This window comes from Sphaeramia orbicularis, chromosome 16 (assembly GCF_902148855.1).
Source record: "Sphaeramia orbicularis chromosome 16, fSphaOr1.1, whole genome shotgun sequence".
Classification (NCBI taxonomy): Eukaryota; Metazoa; Chordata; class Actinopteri; order Kurtiformes; family Apogonidae; genus Sphaeramia; species Sphaeramia orbicularis.
Window position 1 is genome coordinate 3,106,525 of NC_043972.1, and position 16,769 is coordinate 3,123,293.

The 16,769-nt window shown below is 35.4% G+C and overlaps 1 protein-coding gene across 2 annotated transcripts in view; it reads right to left on the reverse strand.

Annotated features, from left to right (window-relative positions):
• Positions 1–16,769, reverse strand: part of enpp2 (ectonucleotide pyrophosphatase/phosphodiesterase 2) — an 80,482-nt gene that overhangs the window by 62,157 nt on the left and 1,556 nt on the right. For both annotated transcript variants that reach the window (XM_030156948.1, XM_030156947.1), the window contains exon 2: positions 12,136–12,241. In XM_030156948.1, the coding sequence (XP_030012808.1) occupies positions 12,136–12,241 (106 nt within the window). The remainder of the gene's footprint in view (positions 1–12,135; positions 12,242–16,769) is intronic.

Genomic DNA, 16,769 nt, shown 5'->3' on the forward strand with positions numbered 1-16,769 from the left:
ACAAACAAACAAACAAACAAACAAACTGAACCAAAAACAATACCCCTTGCCTCCTCTTTGGGGGGGGGGGTTAAAAAAGAAAATGTGCAAACTGCATTTTACACCAATTATTTCCATGTGTTGATAGGACTAGCGGATCAGCAGGTATCAAACAGTTTCAGTAGACCCTTTTATTCGATGGTGGTGGGTCTTTATGGGTTAAAACATGACTATGCCTCTTCCACCCCCCAGGACCCCAGAGACACTGGCCCATTCTGGACCCGGCCCCACAGTGTGAGAACCCCCTGGTCTAACTGAAGACATCCTGGTGATCTGACCGTCAGACGGACTGGACTCGACGCTACAACACACTCCTTGTCCGCGGACTGGCCAAAAACACAACCTTCCTCTCAGAGAAAACCAGAGGAGCGGGGATGCCAACAGTTCCTGTGTGGACACATGCCGGTGTTTTTGTAAGTCCACGTGCATGTGAACTCTACACCGAGGAACTCAGGGGTTTCACTGAACATTAGGTATGCCGTCCAGCTCGTAAATACCCCGAGTGTTAGAACATAGTGTTACATCGATAGCTGTCTGTGCTATTTACTGTTGAGAAGAATCTGTTTCATGAGATGATGAGTGTGTTTGAGCTGCAACGTCAGTGGAACTGTAAAGTGTTACTCAAGTATATGTGATTAATTTCAATACCTACTCAAAATGATGCAGTGTTGTTCAGTGGATCCAGTGGGCAGTGCTTGTTTGTTGCTGTCTATTTATTTTTCTTCTTCTTCTTCTTCTTCTTCTTCTTATTATTATTATTATTATTATCACTTACATTACTTATTACTCATATATCGTTGTCAAAACTACTATTACTGTTATCACCTCACAGATACATATGTACTTGTGCATATAATAATATCATAACACAATTAGTTATTAGCCCTGCGATGAACTGGCGACTTGTCCAGGGTGTACCCCGCCTTCGCCCCTATGTAGCTGGGATAGGCTCCAAGCGACCCCCGTGACCCTAGTGAGGATAAAGCGGGTTCAGAAAATGAATGAATGAATGAATTAGTTATTTACTTTATTAGTAGTTTCTACCAGTCCTTTCAACTGTGCAACTGCCTGTTTTTTCACTATTATATTATAGTTATTGTTATTAATATTTTTCTTTTAATATTACTTATATGTGCACATTTGGTGTCGTGCTGCTAGAACCTCATTTTCCTAAAGTTCAGTGTGATCTAATCTAATCTAATCTAAAATGATCTAATATAATATAATGTAACCTAATCTAATATAAACTAAAATAATCTAATCTAACCTAAAATAATATAATATAATATAATATAATATAACCTAATCTAATCTAAAATAATCTAATCTAACCTAAAATAATCTAATCTAAGATACAATATTCTAATCTAATAAAAAATAATCTAATCTAATCTAAAATAATCTAATCTAATCTAATCTAAAATATTCTAATCTAATCTAAAATAATCTAATCTAATCTAAGATAAAATATTCTAATCTAATCTAAAATAATCTAATCTAAAATAAAATAATCTAATCTAAAATAATCTAATCTAATCTAATCTAATCTAATCTAATCTAATCCAATCCAATCTAAAATAATCTAATCTAATCTAAAATAATCCAATCTAATCTAATCTAAAATATTGTAATCTAATCTAGAATAATCTAATCTAATCTAAAATATTCTAATCTAATCTAAAATATTATAATCTAATCTAAAATAATCCAATCTAATCTAATCTAATCCAAAATGGGGGGGCACGGGGGCCCACTGATCTGCCTTGGCGGAGGTCTGCGCTGTCTTTTCTAGAAGCACTCGGAGAGCGCAGACCTCTGCTATGGCAGATCAGTGGGCCCCCGTGCCCCCCCACCCCCGATCACCACCAAAATATAATCATTTGTTCCTTGTGCCAGTATCAACATTTCCTGAAATTTTCCTCCAAATCTGTCCTTAACTTTTTGAGTTGTCTTGCACACAGACAGACAGACAGACAGACAAACCAACACCGGCACAAACAGAACCTTCTTGGTGGAGGAAACAAACTGTATGAAAAACATCTGGACAACGGCACAGATTAGGTGTTTTCCGTGGTTAGGAAGGACCTCTGTGGGCTGGAAACCTGGGGGTTAAAGTCATGGATCTTCTGGTTAAAATGTGGGAAAAACTCAACCCCCCACCAGCCCAAACACTGGCAGTATATTCATCTGAAAGTTCCTCCAAACCCTGCAGCCGGGACAGGTCTACAACAACGACTAAACCACAGGTGTCAAACATGTGGCCCGGGGGCCAAATCCGGCCCTCCAAAGGGTCCGGTCCGGCCCTGGGGATGAATTTGTGAAATGCCAAAATTACACTAAGATATGAACAATCCTTTTAGTTCAGGTTCCACATTCAGACCAATTCAACCTCCAGTGGGCAGGACCAGTCAAATACTATCAGAATAACATAGAAACAATGACAACTCCAAATTTGTCTCTTAGTAAATGTAAATATTATCATGTATTTACACTAAAACAAAGTATAATTTCGCAAAAGAAATGTGAATAACCTGAACAAATAGGAACAACCTGAAATGTCTTAAGACAGGAGTGTCAAACTCATGTTCTTTCAGGTTCCACATTCAGCCCAATTTAATCTGAAGTGGGCCAGACCAGTGCAATAATAGCATGATAACCAACTCCAGATGTTTTTATTGCAAAAAATAACATTCAATTATGCCAATATTTACATTTACAAACTATCTGAACAAAAAGGATGTGAATAACCTGAAAAAAAAATCAAATTTGTTAAGAAATATAAGCACAATTTTATCAGTATTCTGCCTCGACTTATCATTCATACATGTGCATTACAGAGCAGACACAAAGGCACAAAACATTCAGTAACAGGCAGAATATTGTTAAAACTGCACTGAATTTTCTTCAGACATTTCAGGTTGTTCGTATTTGTTCAGGTTATTCACATTTTATTGTTAAAGGACAGTTTGTTCATGTAAACATTTTCATAATTTAATGTTTTTTGCACTAAATCAAAGAGGAAAAAAATGGTGTTGTCATTATTTATATGTTATTATGACATTATTTTGGAGTTTGAGGCCCTAACTTGCACTTTGTAAATTCATTCCGTGGGCCGGATTGGAACCTTTGGGGGGCCGGATTTGGCCCCCGGGCCGCATGTTTGAAACCTGTGTCTTAAGCGAAGTGCAATTTTAACAATATCCCACCTGTTAATAAATGTTTTGTGCATTTGTAGACCTACTGTTATCTGTAAGTTATATATAATGTACATGTGTAAATGATCAACTGAAACATGATACTGTTAAAATGACACTGATTTTTTTCAGTTTGTTCATGTTATTCACAATGTTTGAAAGGATAGTTTGTAGATGGAAACATTTTCATAAAGTAATTTGACTTTTTTCACTCTAAAACATAGAGAAAAGTTTGGAATTGACATTATTTATATATTATTATGATATTATTTTTGAGTTTGAGGCCCTAACTTGCACTTTGTAAATTCATTCCGTGGGCCGGATTGGAACCTTTGGGGGACCGGATTTGGCCCCCGGGCTGCATGTTTGACACCTGTGTCTTAAGCGAAATGCAATTTTAACAATATTCCACCTGTTAATAAATGTTTGGTGTATTTGTAGACCTACTGTTATCTGTAAGTTATATATAATGTACATGTATAATAAAATTACACTTATTTTTTTCAGTTTGTTCATGTTGTTCGCAATGTTTGAAAGGATCATTTGTACAGGGTGGGGAAGCAAAATGTACAATATTTTGAGGCAGGGATTGAAAGACAGTGTATGACCAATTATTTTATTGAAAGTCATGAGAATTTATTTGCCACAAGAAAATGTCCATAATAGAAAATGTTTTTATTCTATGTGTCCTCCTTCTTTCTCAATAACTGCCTTCACACGCTTCCTGAAACTTGCGCAAGTGTTCCTCAAATATTGGGGTGACAACTTGTCCCATTCTTCTTTAATAGTATCTTCCAGACTTTCTGGTAATAGTTTTGCTCATAGTCATTCTCTTCTTTCCATTATAAACAGTCTTTATGGACACTCCAACTATTTTTGAAATCTCCTTTGGTGTGACGAGTGCATTCAGTAAATCACACACTCTTTGACGTTTGCTTTCCTGATTACTCATATGGGCAAAAGTTTCTGAAAAGGTATGGATAATAGTGTTAGGTATGATTATGACATCAGTATATGTTTGGTTTCAAAACAATGGACGTAGTGTCTGCTGAGAAAAAACAACTAAATGTTCATTGTACATTTTGCTTCCCCACCCTGTAGATGGAAACATTTTCATAAAGTAATTTGACTTTTTTCACTCAAAAACATAGAGAAAAGTTTGGAATTGACATTATTTATATATTACTATGATTCTGTTGGTTTCTGTAAATTGGCTTAGAGTCTGGTTTGGACCAACTCTATATGTAAAGTGTCATGAGATAACTTTTTTGTTGTGATCTGGTGCTATATAAATAAAATTTGATTGATTGAGTGATTTGATTGGTTTTCCCTGTAAGTCGCTTTGGAAAAAAGCATCTGCCAAATGCATAAACTTAAACATAAACATAAACATTATTATGATGTTATTTTACTGGTCCGGCCCACTTCAGATCAAATTTAGCCGAATGTGGAACTGAACTAAAATGAGTTTGACAGCGCTGATTCAGCCTAAACGCTGACAGTATATTCGTCTGAAAGTTCCTCAAACCCTGCAGCCGTGACCGCTCTACAACACCGACTAAACCTTCACATTTCGAGCAGAAGTCCACCTTTTAGTGTCGACAGGGCTGACAAACGTGGTGCAGAAAATCAGCTCCCATGCTCTCTTAATATTGACTCAAGGTAACGCAGCACAAACACACTCTCTCTCCTTCAAAAACACTCGCAGGCTGCCCAATCACAACGCCGCAGGGTCACAGTGATCCGTTGTAACCCCCTCCCCGCCGCCGCTCATTTCATATGCGCTGGCAGTGGCTTCATATAGAAAATAACCCAGTAAATAAAGTGAGAAAGTCATGTGGAGCTGCAGTGGCTGCTGTGGAAACTGGGCTCTCATCTAATTGCGCAGAGCTGGTGTTTTGGAGGTGGATGTGTGTCACTCCGCCTGACGTTGAGGTGATTTATTGCACTTGAAGCTCTCGTAAGGCTCAAGATTTACTCTAGTGAAAAAATAAAAAATCTAGAGTTGTTTTCTGCGTGTGTCTTGGAGCGGCAGCGCAGCTTTAGGCATGTCCTACGCATACTTGGCCAAGACACATGAAGGCCCGTCCAAAACACACTCCTCAGAGTCTGCGCTGGGCCGCTTTGGCAGCTGACTTCAAGTGTGGGAGCTTTTGGCTGGGTGTGTTTCACTGAACATGTGTGTTGTTAATGTGTCGAACATTTGTGAAAAGCTTTCACACGACCACTGAAACACATTTAGGTTATTTAGGATCATTTTACAGCTGGCAAACTTAGTGTGGTTCGCTGAAAAGAACATGTTTTCATTGTTAATTCATGTCTCAATTTTTTTGTCCTGATTTTTGTTAAAATGTCAAAATAAAGACATAAAGGAACATCTGAGTGGATCCTTCAGCACCAGACTTTTACAAGAAGGAGCCATTCCACAGGTCATCCCCCACCCCCCAACCCCCACCCCCATATCATACCATGTACATGTGCAGCCATGATGATGTAAATATGTCAATAATATTTAATTAGCCCGCCCCCAAAGGAAAGGCAAAGGGTATTGGTTTGGTTTGTTTTTTTTGTTTGTTCACAATTTAGCAGCAAAACTGTTGGTTGAATTCATACCAAATTTGGTTCATAGATTGACAGTGACGCAGAATAGATGTGATTAGATTTTGGGAAAGATAGGTCAAAGTTCAAAGTTTTGGAATTTTTTAAAATCATGGTACACACAGGAGGTAGTACTTGATTACATAACCATTGTTTTTGACCACTTTTGATGGTCTAATAATTTTGTCTGCGACTGTTTATTCCAGTGTTTTTCAACCTTGGGGTCGGGACCCCACGTGGGGTCGCATGGAATTCATATAGGGTTGCCTGAAATTTATAGTAATTGATAAAAAACAATGTAAATAAATTACTAATAAAAACTATTTTTGATGATTCACTATACATTTCATTATAATTAAAACACCACACATTTTTCCTAATAAAAAATCAAGTTCAAATAAAATGCAGGATGTAACATCTGAGAGGACCAAACAGAGAATGGAAAGATTTCTTCACCCACCTGGCCCCGCTAAGACATCTCCAACAGAAAAATGTCTCCGTTTTGAATGTCTGGGGTCGCCAAAAATTTGTGATGTTAAAACGTGGTCATGAGCCAAAAAAGGTTGGGAACCACTGGTATAGTCCCTTCTTTCTTGAGTCTGTTTGTTCATGCAGAATGAAACACAAATGATATAGTTGAAAAATGAATGATATTTAATCATAAGCAACCCTGTGATTAATCTGATTAAACATTTTTAAGTGTTTGACAGCACTAATAAAGACTAAACATAAAACCTATTCTGACTGGCTCCAGGATGCAGATATTAGTGCCCAGATGTGAGTCACTTCAACCCTTTCATGCATAGGTCACTCCAGTGGTCAGTTCTTCTCCAGCTGTTCTCTTGTATATTCATGGGTTTTGTTGTTTTAGCTCCATATCAGCCAACACAGTGGACACTTATGCACCATCTCATACCCTGACATTCAGACCATTACTGTAACTGCGCTGTTCTTGATAAACCTGATCTGCACGAACATGTTTAAGTGTAAATCAATTGTTATTTGTTAGACAAGAAGGCTTTTTTTTTTTGCATATTATCTCCATGAAGTGAGTAATTACTAGCATTAGAATATGTTAAAATGTGAGAAAACATCAGATTAGCAGCATTAAACATGTTTTTATTTCATTGGTTTCATATCACTTTCTGATATTGGGTTTTAAACACGTTTCTTTACTTCAAAAATTAAATGCATGGATATTTTTGTAACTCCATAGGAAAAAAAACTTTATCGCATAGTTTTTTTCATGCCTAAGGAGGAATAAAAACACTGAAGAAAAAAATCTTGACTAAGGTTCTCACAATTCATGCATGAAAGGGTTAATCCTCCAATGACAGCACAGCCTCATGTCACCTGTTCTGTTAATTTTTTTCCGAGCCACATACACATTTTACCGATCCCTATGTCCAGGAAGTGAACATATTCACACAGAAATGAACTAAATACAGTTAATACAGATCTGCCTTGGCGAAGGTCTGCGCTCTCCGAGTGCTTTTCTAGTTGTACCTGCACCGTGATTTTAAATGACTTTGTTTTTAGTGCACTGCCAATATGTACATTTATTACAACTGACCTGTTTATTATGTTTTCTGTGCAGATCTGCCTGTCGGTCTGTTTTGTTGTGCCTTTGTTGTGTAGTATGTGTGTGGTCCTGCTGAAAACAAATTGCCCGTTTAGGACAAAGAAAAAAACTGATTCTGATTTTGATACCTTTTAAACCCCTGCCCGACCCCTCGTCGTTGGAATAAAGTCTTCTTACAGTATCATCAGACATCTTTGTTACCTCCGCCAAGGAGGTTATGTTTTTACCAGGGTTTGTTTGTTTGTTTAGTTGTTGGTTAGTTAGCAACATACCTCAAAAAGTTATGGACGGATTTTGATGAAATTTTCAGGAAATGTTGATACTGACACAAGGAACAAATGATTAAACTTTGGTGGTGATGGGGGGGGGCTGATCTGCCATGGTGGAGGTCTGTGCTCTCAGAGTGCTTTTCTAGTTCTATGTGTTTTTATGCTGGATTTTTAAGTGTTGTGTTCAGTGTGTGCGTTTTGTGATCTGTTTCTGTTTCTCACTTTGTAACTGAGGTCTTCAAAGGTCCCATATAAATAAACTCTTATCTACTTAGTGAGAAAATTAGAATCATAACTATATAACACTAACTACTTTTACTTTTGATATTCTATGTACATTTTACTGTACTGGTAACATGTAAACTCTCTACTTATACACTAGTATTTCTATTTAGACTATATAGACAATATTTATCCATAAAAGGAAGGAAAAAACCTGAATAAAAAAATAAATATATATATATATATATACACACACACACACACACAACAATTACAAAAACTGATCAGTTTTCTTCTCCAAACACCAGACTCAGTCATTCCTTCTCCATTGGTAGGTGCTGTAATACTTGTCAGTCACAGTAAACCTACTATGCATAAAGAGGTCAAAGGTAAAACCTGTAAGGAGGTCAAAGGTCACAGTCACAGGTCACAGAGTTTAAGGTCGACAGTCAGCAAATGAATGTAAATAGGTGCTTTGATTCAATGGCTGAGGTACTTTATTTCATTATCTATTAATTTATTCTTCTTTTCTACATCTTGTACGTGTCATATTGTGCTTTTTTTGTAACACATTTTGTTATTTTTCCTATTAAGATTCTTCAAAATGGACATTATAACATGATTTTAAACCATTTTCAACATATAAAGCTGTGGTTTATGACTTTTTATCTTCTATCATCTTATAAAGGTGATGTGTAATAGAGTTTTGATCAACTCCAACATTTCTTCCTCTAAAATTCTTACGTGATAAACAGTAAGAGTGCATTATAACATAACTGCACATACAGTCGCAGAAAAAATTCTTAGACCATCCAAAGTCATCCAAAACAATGGTTATGTAATCCAGTCCAAACTCCTGTGTGTATCATGTGACTAAAACAGACACAAAAGAAAACATGGCATGTCTAAAAGCACTGTTTTTGTCAGTACAATGCCATAGATATTGATGGAAGAACTGAAGTGATTTTGGTTTTTATCCAGAAAACATGTTAAATGGATAGATATCAGCTCTGAAATTAAACTACTATGAGCTATTTTAGTTGTTATCATTATATTTGTCCAAACAAATGGACCTTTAGTTGGTAAATGACAGTTGTTCAAATGGACAGGATTTCAGTTCTGTTCAACATGTTGATGCTCATATGAACTATGTTTTCAGCTCAAAAATGTCCAATTTCAGCACAATTAATGCTATATTTTCATGTCACAAATGAACAAGTTCTATTTGAACTGAATTTACCTAAAAAACAAATCTTCTCTTCTTTTAGATTCCCCAGTTTTTCTTCCCAGATTCTCTCCTCCATATCATGTTTTATTTGTACAGGTTCAATCTGGAGTATGGTGCTGATCCATCCTGCTTCTGTTCCACCAATACATACATGAAGAATGGCACACAGCACTGTTTACATCAACACTTTTACAATAAGAAGCATTTTTAGACACAAAGAACAATTCTAGATTGTTCTTTCCTCTTTAGTCTGATGCTAAACTATCCAATAAATAATAGCGCTCCTAGTTTTTGCACAGGGATCATTAGTGTAAACGCTGACATGGCTGCAGAGCATCAGTATGATGGGATCCACAACAACCATGTCACATCCGTCCACTGACACATTTAGTGTTTTTGTGTCAGCTGGGATTGTTTTAGATCCACAATACCAACATTTATGAAGAAGAGCACAATTAGCAATAGGAAGTCTATAAGTTTATTCCTAATAAAGTACTGGGACTGACCAGAGCATCATGGGTAATGTCACGTCCGTCCACCAGCAAAAGTTTTCACATCCACGTGCTATTCCAAATCCAATATTTATGAAAATAGAGCTTCCACTGTCAAAGAATATCAGTAGTCTGTGCACAAATGGATTAGCATTATTTACACACACTTCTATGCATTTATGACAACTTTTTTTTTTTTTTGGACAAAATGGGCACTCATTTGACCCCCTAAGGAAATTTTAGCTGAACTGTATGACAATGTGCTCTAATCAAAACATTTGACATAAAATTCGTATTTGTGTCAATAAATCTTGAAATAATATAATATCTCAACAATAACCACAGATGGGAGTAACAGTCTGTATCAGAGCTGTGTTTTTCTTTATCTGGTGTTCCTGCTTCTAAAACTGGATGTAAAGTCGATCAAACTAACTCGACCTGCAGCAGAAACTACTCATGCTTCATTATAAATAATCCACTGATGGTGGTAAACAGTTCCAGATCAGTCTGCACTGTAAGCCTGGAAGTTGTATTCACTAAAATGCTTTAATTACAATGTACTTAAATGATTTCAGTTTTATGACATTGCCATAAAATGTTCAGTATATTCTATTAATTTGTAGACATAGTTGAAAGTACGAAAAAGTTTCGGGTGAATGGATTTAAATCACTCAGTTTTAGTCCTGACCACACCTTTTTATCTGTGCATTGCATTGTGGGTATTGTTCCTGTTGTTGTAAATGTGTTGTTTTTCTGTGCAGGGGTTCAGTGGGTTGTGCTGTTAGTGTTCATTTGGACTGAATGTGTGTTTGTCAGTGTTTATCGGCCTTTTTGGGTTTGTTTTTGTGTTTTTGTACAGCTGCACCAGGAGTCAGAGCCAGAGGAACAACTATGGATTTAATGTTCACAGAGGATTGTTTCTGTCCAAAGGAAATCTGTCTGCCTGGTCAAATTAAATGCACTTCCTGTACTGGCAAATAACATTTATCTAACTTACATCCATACTATAATATTATAATTTGAATAATTATACAAAGTACTTTATATTGCAAAAGATTTTAATTCAAATCAACTTGTGATTGACTAAAAGGACCTGATGATATTCAGTCTAATGATTATACAAAGCAATTGACATTGCAACAAATTTCAAGTCAAATTAACTTGGCATTTAGTGTGTTGGACTTAAAATAGTAATTCCATTCACATCAAGCATTTAAGTTTAATACACTCAAGTTTTCATTACTCATTATTGAAACTGACTTTATGCTGCTCCTTGGTCCTCCCATACCTCACATATTGTATTGAAGTGTGGGGAAACGGTAACAAATGCATCATAAATCCATTAGTCATATGACAGAAACAAGCAGTACAGATCATACATAAAGTTGGATTTCTAGAACACACTCATAATCTCTGTATTCAGTCAAAACTATTAAAAATCCATGATCTCGTAAAATATTACACAGCAATAATCTTATTTAAAGCATTCAACAAATTACTACCAAGTAATATACAAAAAAAATTCACAATTCGGGTGAGTACTCATAATTTGAGAGGTTTTGGAGATTTCGTATTACCCAAATTTCGAACCACTCGGAAACACTTTTGTGTGTCTGTATGTGGAGTGAAACTGTGGAACAGTCTGGACATCCAACACAAGCAACGCCAAAATACGCACCCATTTAAACTGTTCTACAAAAATACGGTCTGGTCCCAGTAACAGATGGAGGCTCTGAAAACTGATGTTCCATAAATACTCTGTCTTAAATGTTCATGTGTGCTTGTTGTTCCTCATCCAGTCGGTCTGTGTTGTCCTTTACCTTCTGCTGTTGTTCTGACCATCGCTGGTACGTGCTGCCCTTTACCATTAGTGCTGTTGGAGTTTTTTGGGGGTTTTTTCTTACCATTGTTGGTCTGTAATTATTGCTGTTCTTTACCACTTGTAGTATTGCAGTTTTTTTCTTTTTACCATTGTTGGTCTGTAATTATTATCATGTAAGTTGACAGTTAACTGTTACCATGGTAACACCACTAGGAATGTACTTTGTTCGATTTTTTTGTTTACACACATTTTGGTTATACAATGTAAATACTGTCAAATGAGTTTATTCTAATTTGGTTTAGGCCTGTTTTGTTCTGTTTTGTTCATTGTTCTGGCTGGAAGTCAAAGGACAGGAGTGAGGATTTAAAAGTTATTATGTTCAGTTATTTGAAGATGAGAATGGGGGTGGGATTAAATCAGTTTTTCTTCTTCCCACTCCTTTTTGAGTATAAATGAATGATTTTTTTAAATATTTTTTTATTCTTTTTGGAATTTTGAATTTGCATGTATTCCGTGAATGCTCGAAATAAACAAACAAATGAAATGAAATGAATGAAATTTTTTAAGGCAACGAGTTACCTGAGATTTTTTTAAGTCAACTCAACTATCCGGTCTTACAGTCTGAGGGACCAAACCAGGACTTGTGCTTCAGTACTTGGACTCGTTGGCAGTAAAGGCCTCTGTACTCACACTCTGTCCTGGCAGAGGTCCCGTCCTCTCCGGAGCGTCTGGGCCGATCGTAGATGAATCCCAAACACACCTCAGTCCCACACAGAACAGACAGGATCCACACGAGCTGCAACACAAACTCCTGTTCATGTGACTGCGTTTAGGAGGTAGTTACACTCTGGGGTTACATAACTGCACTCCCTGATGAAAGTTACCTTCGATCCTGACCCAAACTCACAGCATAATTAGGACAGATTTTACAATGGGACTCTGTGTAACAACATTTTACCTGCACAGAATGTAGTAGTAGTAGTTTATTTGGAGCACATAGAGTCATCAGATAACAACGAATCATACAACATGGTTAAAACAAATAAATAAATACAATTTTTTTGCGCTTGAAAAGTAGTGGGAAGAAGTATAACTTATTGACTCCACCCCCTTTTTACACTCTAATAATCAAACTAGATCCGCCTCCTTTGCTTTGTTAACACACATTTTCCTCTGTATATTTTTTACAATAACACAAAACATCCATAAAAACCATTCATATACACTTTTTTTTAGTCACCTCATACACAATCAGATTTGCAATAATCAACTGTTTTCAATATAAACTATAATATACATGTCCACCTCAAATATTTACTCCAAATACAATGATCAATAAATATGATAGTATCTTCCTATCATGATAACCAATTAACTATACTGTCTTATTTCATGTGTACTTGTTGAGCCACATTATGTAATAAATTCCCATTATGTAATAAAAGTTCAAAATGTAATAAGAATGTCACATCATCTTGTAATAAAGCCGCATTATGTAATAAACTGACGCATTTTGTAATAAACTACGTCAACACACTATATAGTACATTTTTTCACATTATGTAGTAAGTTATTACAATTTGAGAATTTATTACAAAATGCAATTGACACATTTTTATTTTAAAAAAAAAAAAGTCATAACATGGTTCATGATGTAATAACAATCCAAATTAATATAATTTCAGAGCAATTTAGAAGAAATTAGTCACAGGAGCTGCAGGTAATGGAATCAGAACTTTAACCACAGTTTAAAGATTAATTTAGTACATTACATTTTCCTGGAAATAAAACCGTGTCAAGTGCATTTTGTAATAAATTTCTCAAATTGTAATAACTTACTACATAATGTGAAAAAATTTACTACATAATGCACTGAGGTAGTTTATTACAAAATGCGTCAGTTTAATACATAATGCGGCTTTATTACAAGATGACGTGACATTCTTATTACATTTTGAACTTTTATTACATAATGGAAATTTATTACAGAATGCGGCTCAACAACTACACATGAAATAAGACAGTATAGTTAATTGGTTATCACGATAGGAAGATACTATCATATTTATTGATCATTGTATTTGGAGTAAATATTTGAGGTAGATATGTATATTATAGTTTATATTGAAACAGTACTTCTGATGTTTTATATTTTGTTATTACAGTGGATTTATACATCCTTTTAAATGCGCAGATTGAAGAAGACATTTTTCAGTTTTGCTCCAGATTATTCCACAGATGAACCCTCTAACACAGATACACTGGCTTTTTATGTTTGTTCTACACTTCATTTTCTTGTAGATTTCAGTTCCCCTTAAATTATACTTCCTTTGCCTGGGCTCAAACGTCTTCTGTAGACTGTAGGGGAGCATATGTTCATGGGCTTTAGACATTAGAATAAGAGTACTGAGGTCAACCAGATCGTGTAGTTTTAGAGCATTTAATTTGATAAACAGGGGATTAGTTGGAGCTAGGTAATGTGCTTGATTGACAAGTCGAATTGCCTTTGTTTGAAGTAAGAATATAGAATTAATATTTGATTTATAGTTGTTACCCCATATCGCTGCACAATAGTTCAGATATGGAAGAGAATTGTACAATATATGGAGAGATTTCTGATTTAGAAGGTTTTTGTACAAATGTACGAATAGATGTTTGTGGGTAAAAAGGTCATCAGGACGCAGGACAGCGGTGGAAAAGTCACAGGAATCTGCAGCTTTAATGAACCCATAAAGACCCAGTGATACTTTACATCAGTTCCCAAATACATTTTTCTCTCTATTTAACCTGTCCTAAGTGAATTATCACCATTTATTGTAATATTATCTTCTTTGTTTTGCATTTTTTCAGTCTACATCAGGTATTTTCCTATATTTGATTCTATGATCATGTAGATGTTTATTAACCCTTTCATGCATAGTGGTCACTACAGTGGACAGCTGTTCAAAGGTGTTGTTCTCTTGTATATTCATGGGTTTTGTTGTTTTAGTTCCATATCAGCCAACACAGTGGACACTTGTGCACCATCCCATAATACACTGCAATTCATACCATTACTTTAACTTTGCTGTTCTAGGTCAAGGTTCTAATAGTTTTGGATTTTTCATTATAGTTTAGTTTTATTTAGTTTTGACTTTTTTTTCCCTCCAATTCAGTTACTTTTAATTCATTTTTAGAGCAGGTTTGCTAGTTTTTATTAGTTTTCGTTATTTTCTAAATGCTTAGTTTTAGTTTAGTTTTAGTTTTTTACATCTTTTCTCTTCTTCTCTGTCGTCGTATTCAAATAAATCCCAGACAGGACTCTGCTGCTTTCTCCCAACTTTAGTCTCCATGTTTCCAGGTAGAGTGGGGACCAGAAGACGACTGGAAACCACAAGAGACGAGAAGTGACGGACCCTTAAATATCATACGGTGCCAGCAGCTAAAATTGCTTGAGGGAAATAAATCGATCTCATATCAATCCGACACTGACAAAGACGAAAACGAAGGGAATTTTATCCATAATTTTTATACGTTTTAGTTAGTTTTGTAAACACACAACACAGTTTCAGTTAGTTACCGTTTTTTTCTTTCAGTTATAGTTTTTATCTATGTCAGTTAACGAAAATGTTTTTACAATTCTAGTTTTCGTCATTTCGTTAGTTTTCGTTGACGATAATAACCTTGTTCTAGATAAACCTGATCTGCAGTAAGATGTTTGAGTGTAAAAAAAAATGGCAATTGTTATTAGACAGTAATTAACAGTTTTGTTTTCTGTTTTTTTTAAACAATAAGTTTTTTTTTGCATATTATCTCCATGCAGGTATGTTAAAATGTGAGAAAACGTCCGATTAGCAGCATTAAGTGTTTTTATTTCACAGTTTTCCCACTGTATATCAGTAAATACATGTTTCTTTGCTTCTAAAATGAAATGCATGGTGTCCAGCTGAGTGGATATTTTTGTAACTCCATGAAAAATAGGTTCATTTAAAAAAAAAAAAAAAAAAATCAATCTTTTTTTTTTTTCATGCCTAAAAATGAATAAAACACTCAGGGAAAAAAATCTTGATTAAGGTTCTCATAATTCATGCATGAAAGGGTTAAAGTTCAGATTAAAGAAACAGAGAAAACTGATGAAAAAGTGACTTTTTCACTTAAATCTGTCATTAAACTGAACATAAACCCAGTGTGTCCATCCACTGTCATTGATCCAACTCCATGGGTTTTACTGGTGAATCAATGTTGTAGAAGATGATGGTGTTTCCACGGTAACTGCGGAGCCTCTGAACGTCCAAATCTGATGATCATGAAAAGATGACAAACTGTATTTTACACCAATTATTTACATGTATTGATAGGATTAGTGGATCAGAAATTATTAAACAGTAGATGTTTTTGGTCAGTGGTGGATGTTTGGGTCTTTATGGGTTAAAAACCATTAAGGATGAAGACCATCATCTGTAGCTGAAACAGTCATTTCTCAAAAATGCGGTTTAACCCATACAGACCCAAACAGTCAGTGGCGAACAAAAGACTCTACTGATGTAAAATGTTTAGTAATTGTTAATCCATTAATCCTATCAATACATGTAAATAATTGAGAGAAGATGCAGTTCGTCATCTTTTCATGGTCATCAGATATGACCCATTTGGATGTTGAGAGGCTCCATAGTTACCATGGAAACACCGTCATCTTCTACAACATTGATTCACCAGTCAAACCCATGGAGTCGGATCAGTGACAGTGGATGGACACACTGGGTTCATGTTCAGTTAATGATGGATTTTGCTGAAAAAGTCACTTTTTCTTCAGTTTTCTCTGTTCCTGATATAATAATGTCCAACTTTAATCAAGCTTATATAAGCATCTACATGATCAGTGAATTAAATACAGAAAAACACATGATTTACACCAAAAAAGTAGAAAATACAGAGGATAATTTTATAATAAATGGTAACCAAAATCATGATTTACACTGAAAAAATGTCAAATGTAGAGGATAATATTAGAAGAAATGGTGCAAAATCACTTAAGAAATGTTAAATAAAGAAAAAATATTCATTTGGGAACTGCCACAAAAAACAGTCGAGCTGGGTTTTTATGGTTTAAAGTGTTTCTCAGCCTTTACCTGGTGCCAAAGATGTCATATACAGGGTGGGGAAGCAAAATGTACAATATTTTGAGGCAGGGATTGAAAGACAGTGTATGACCAATTAGTTTATTAAAGTCATGAGAATTTATTTGCCACAAGAAAATGTCCATAATAGAAAATGTTTTTATTCTATGTGTCCTCCTTCTTTCTCAATAACTGCCTTCACACGCTTCCTGAAACTTGTACAAGTGT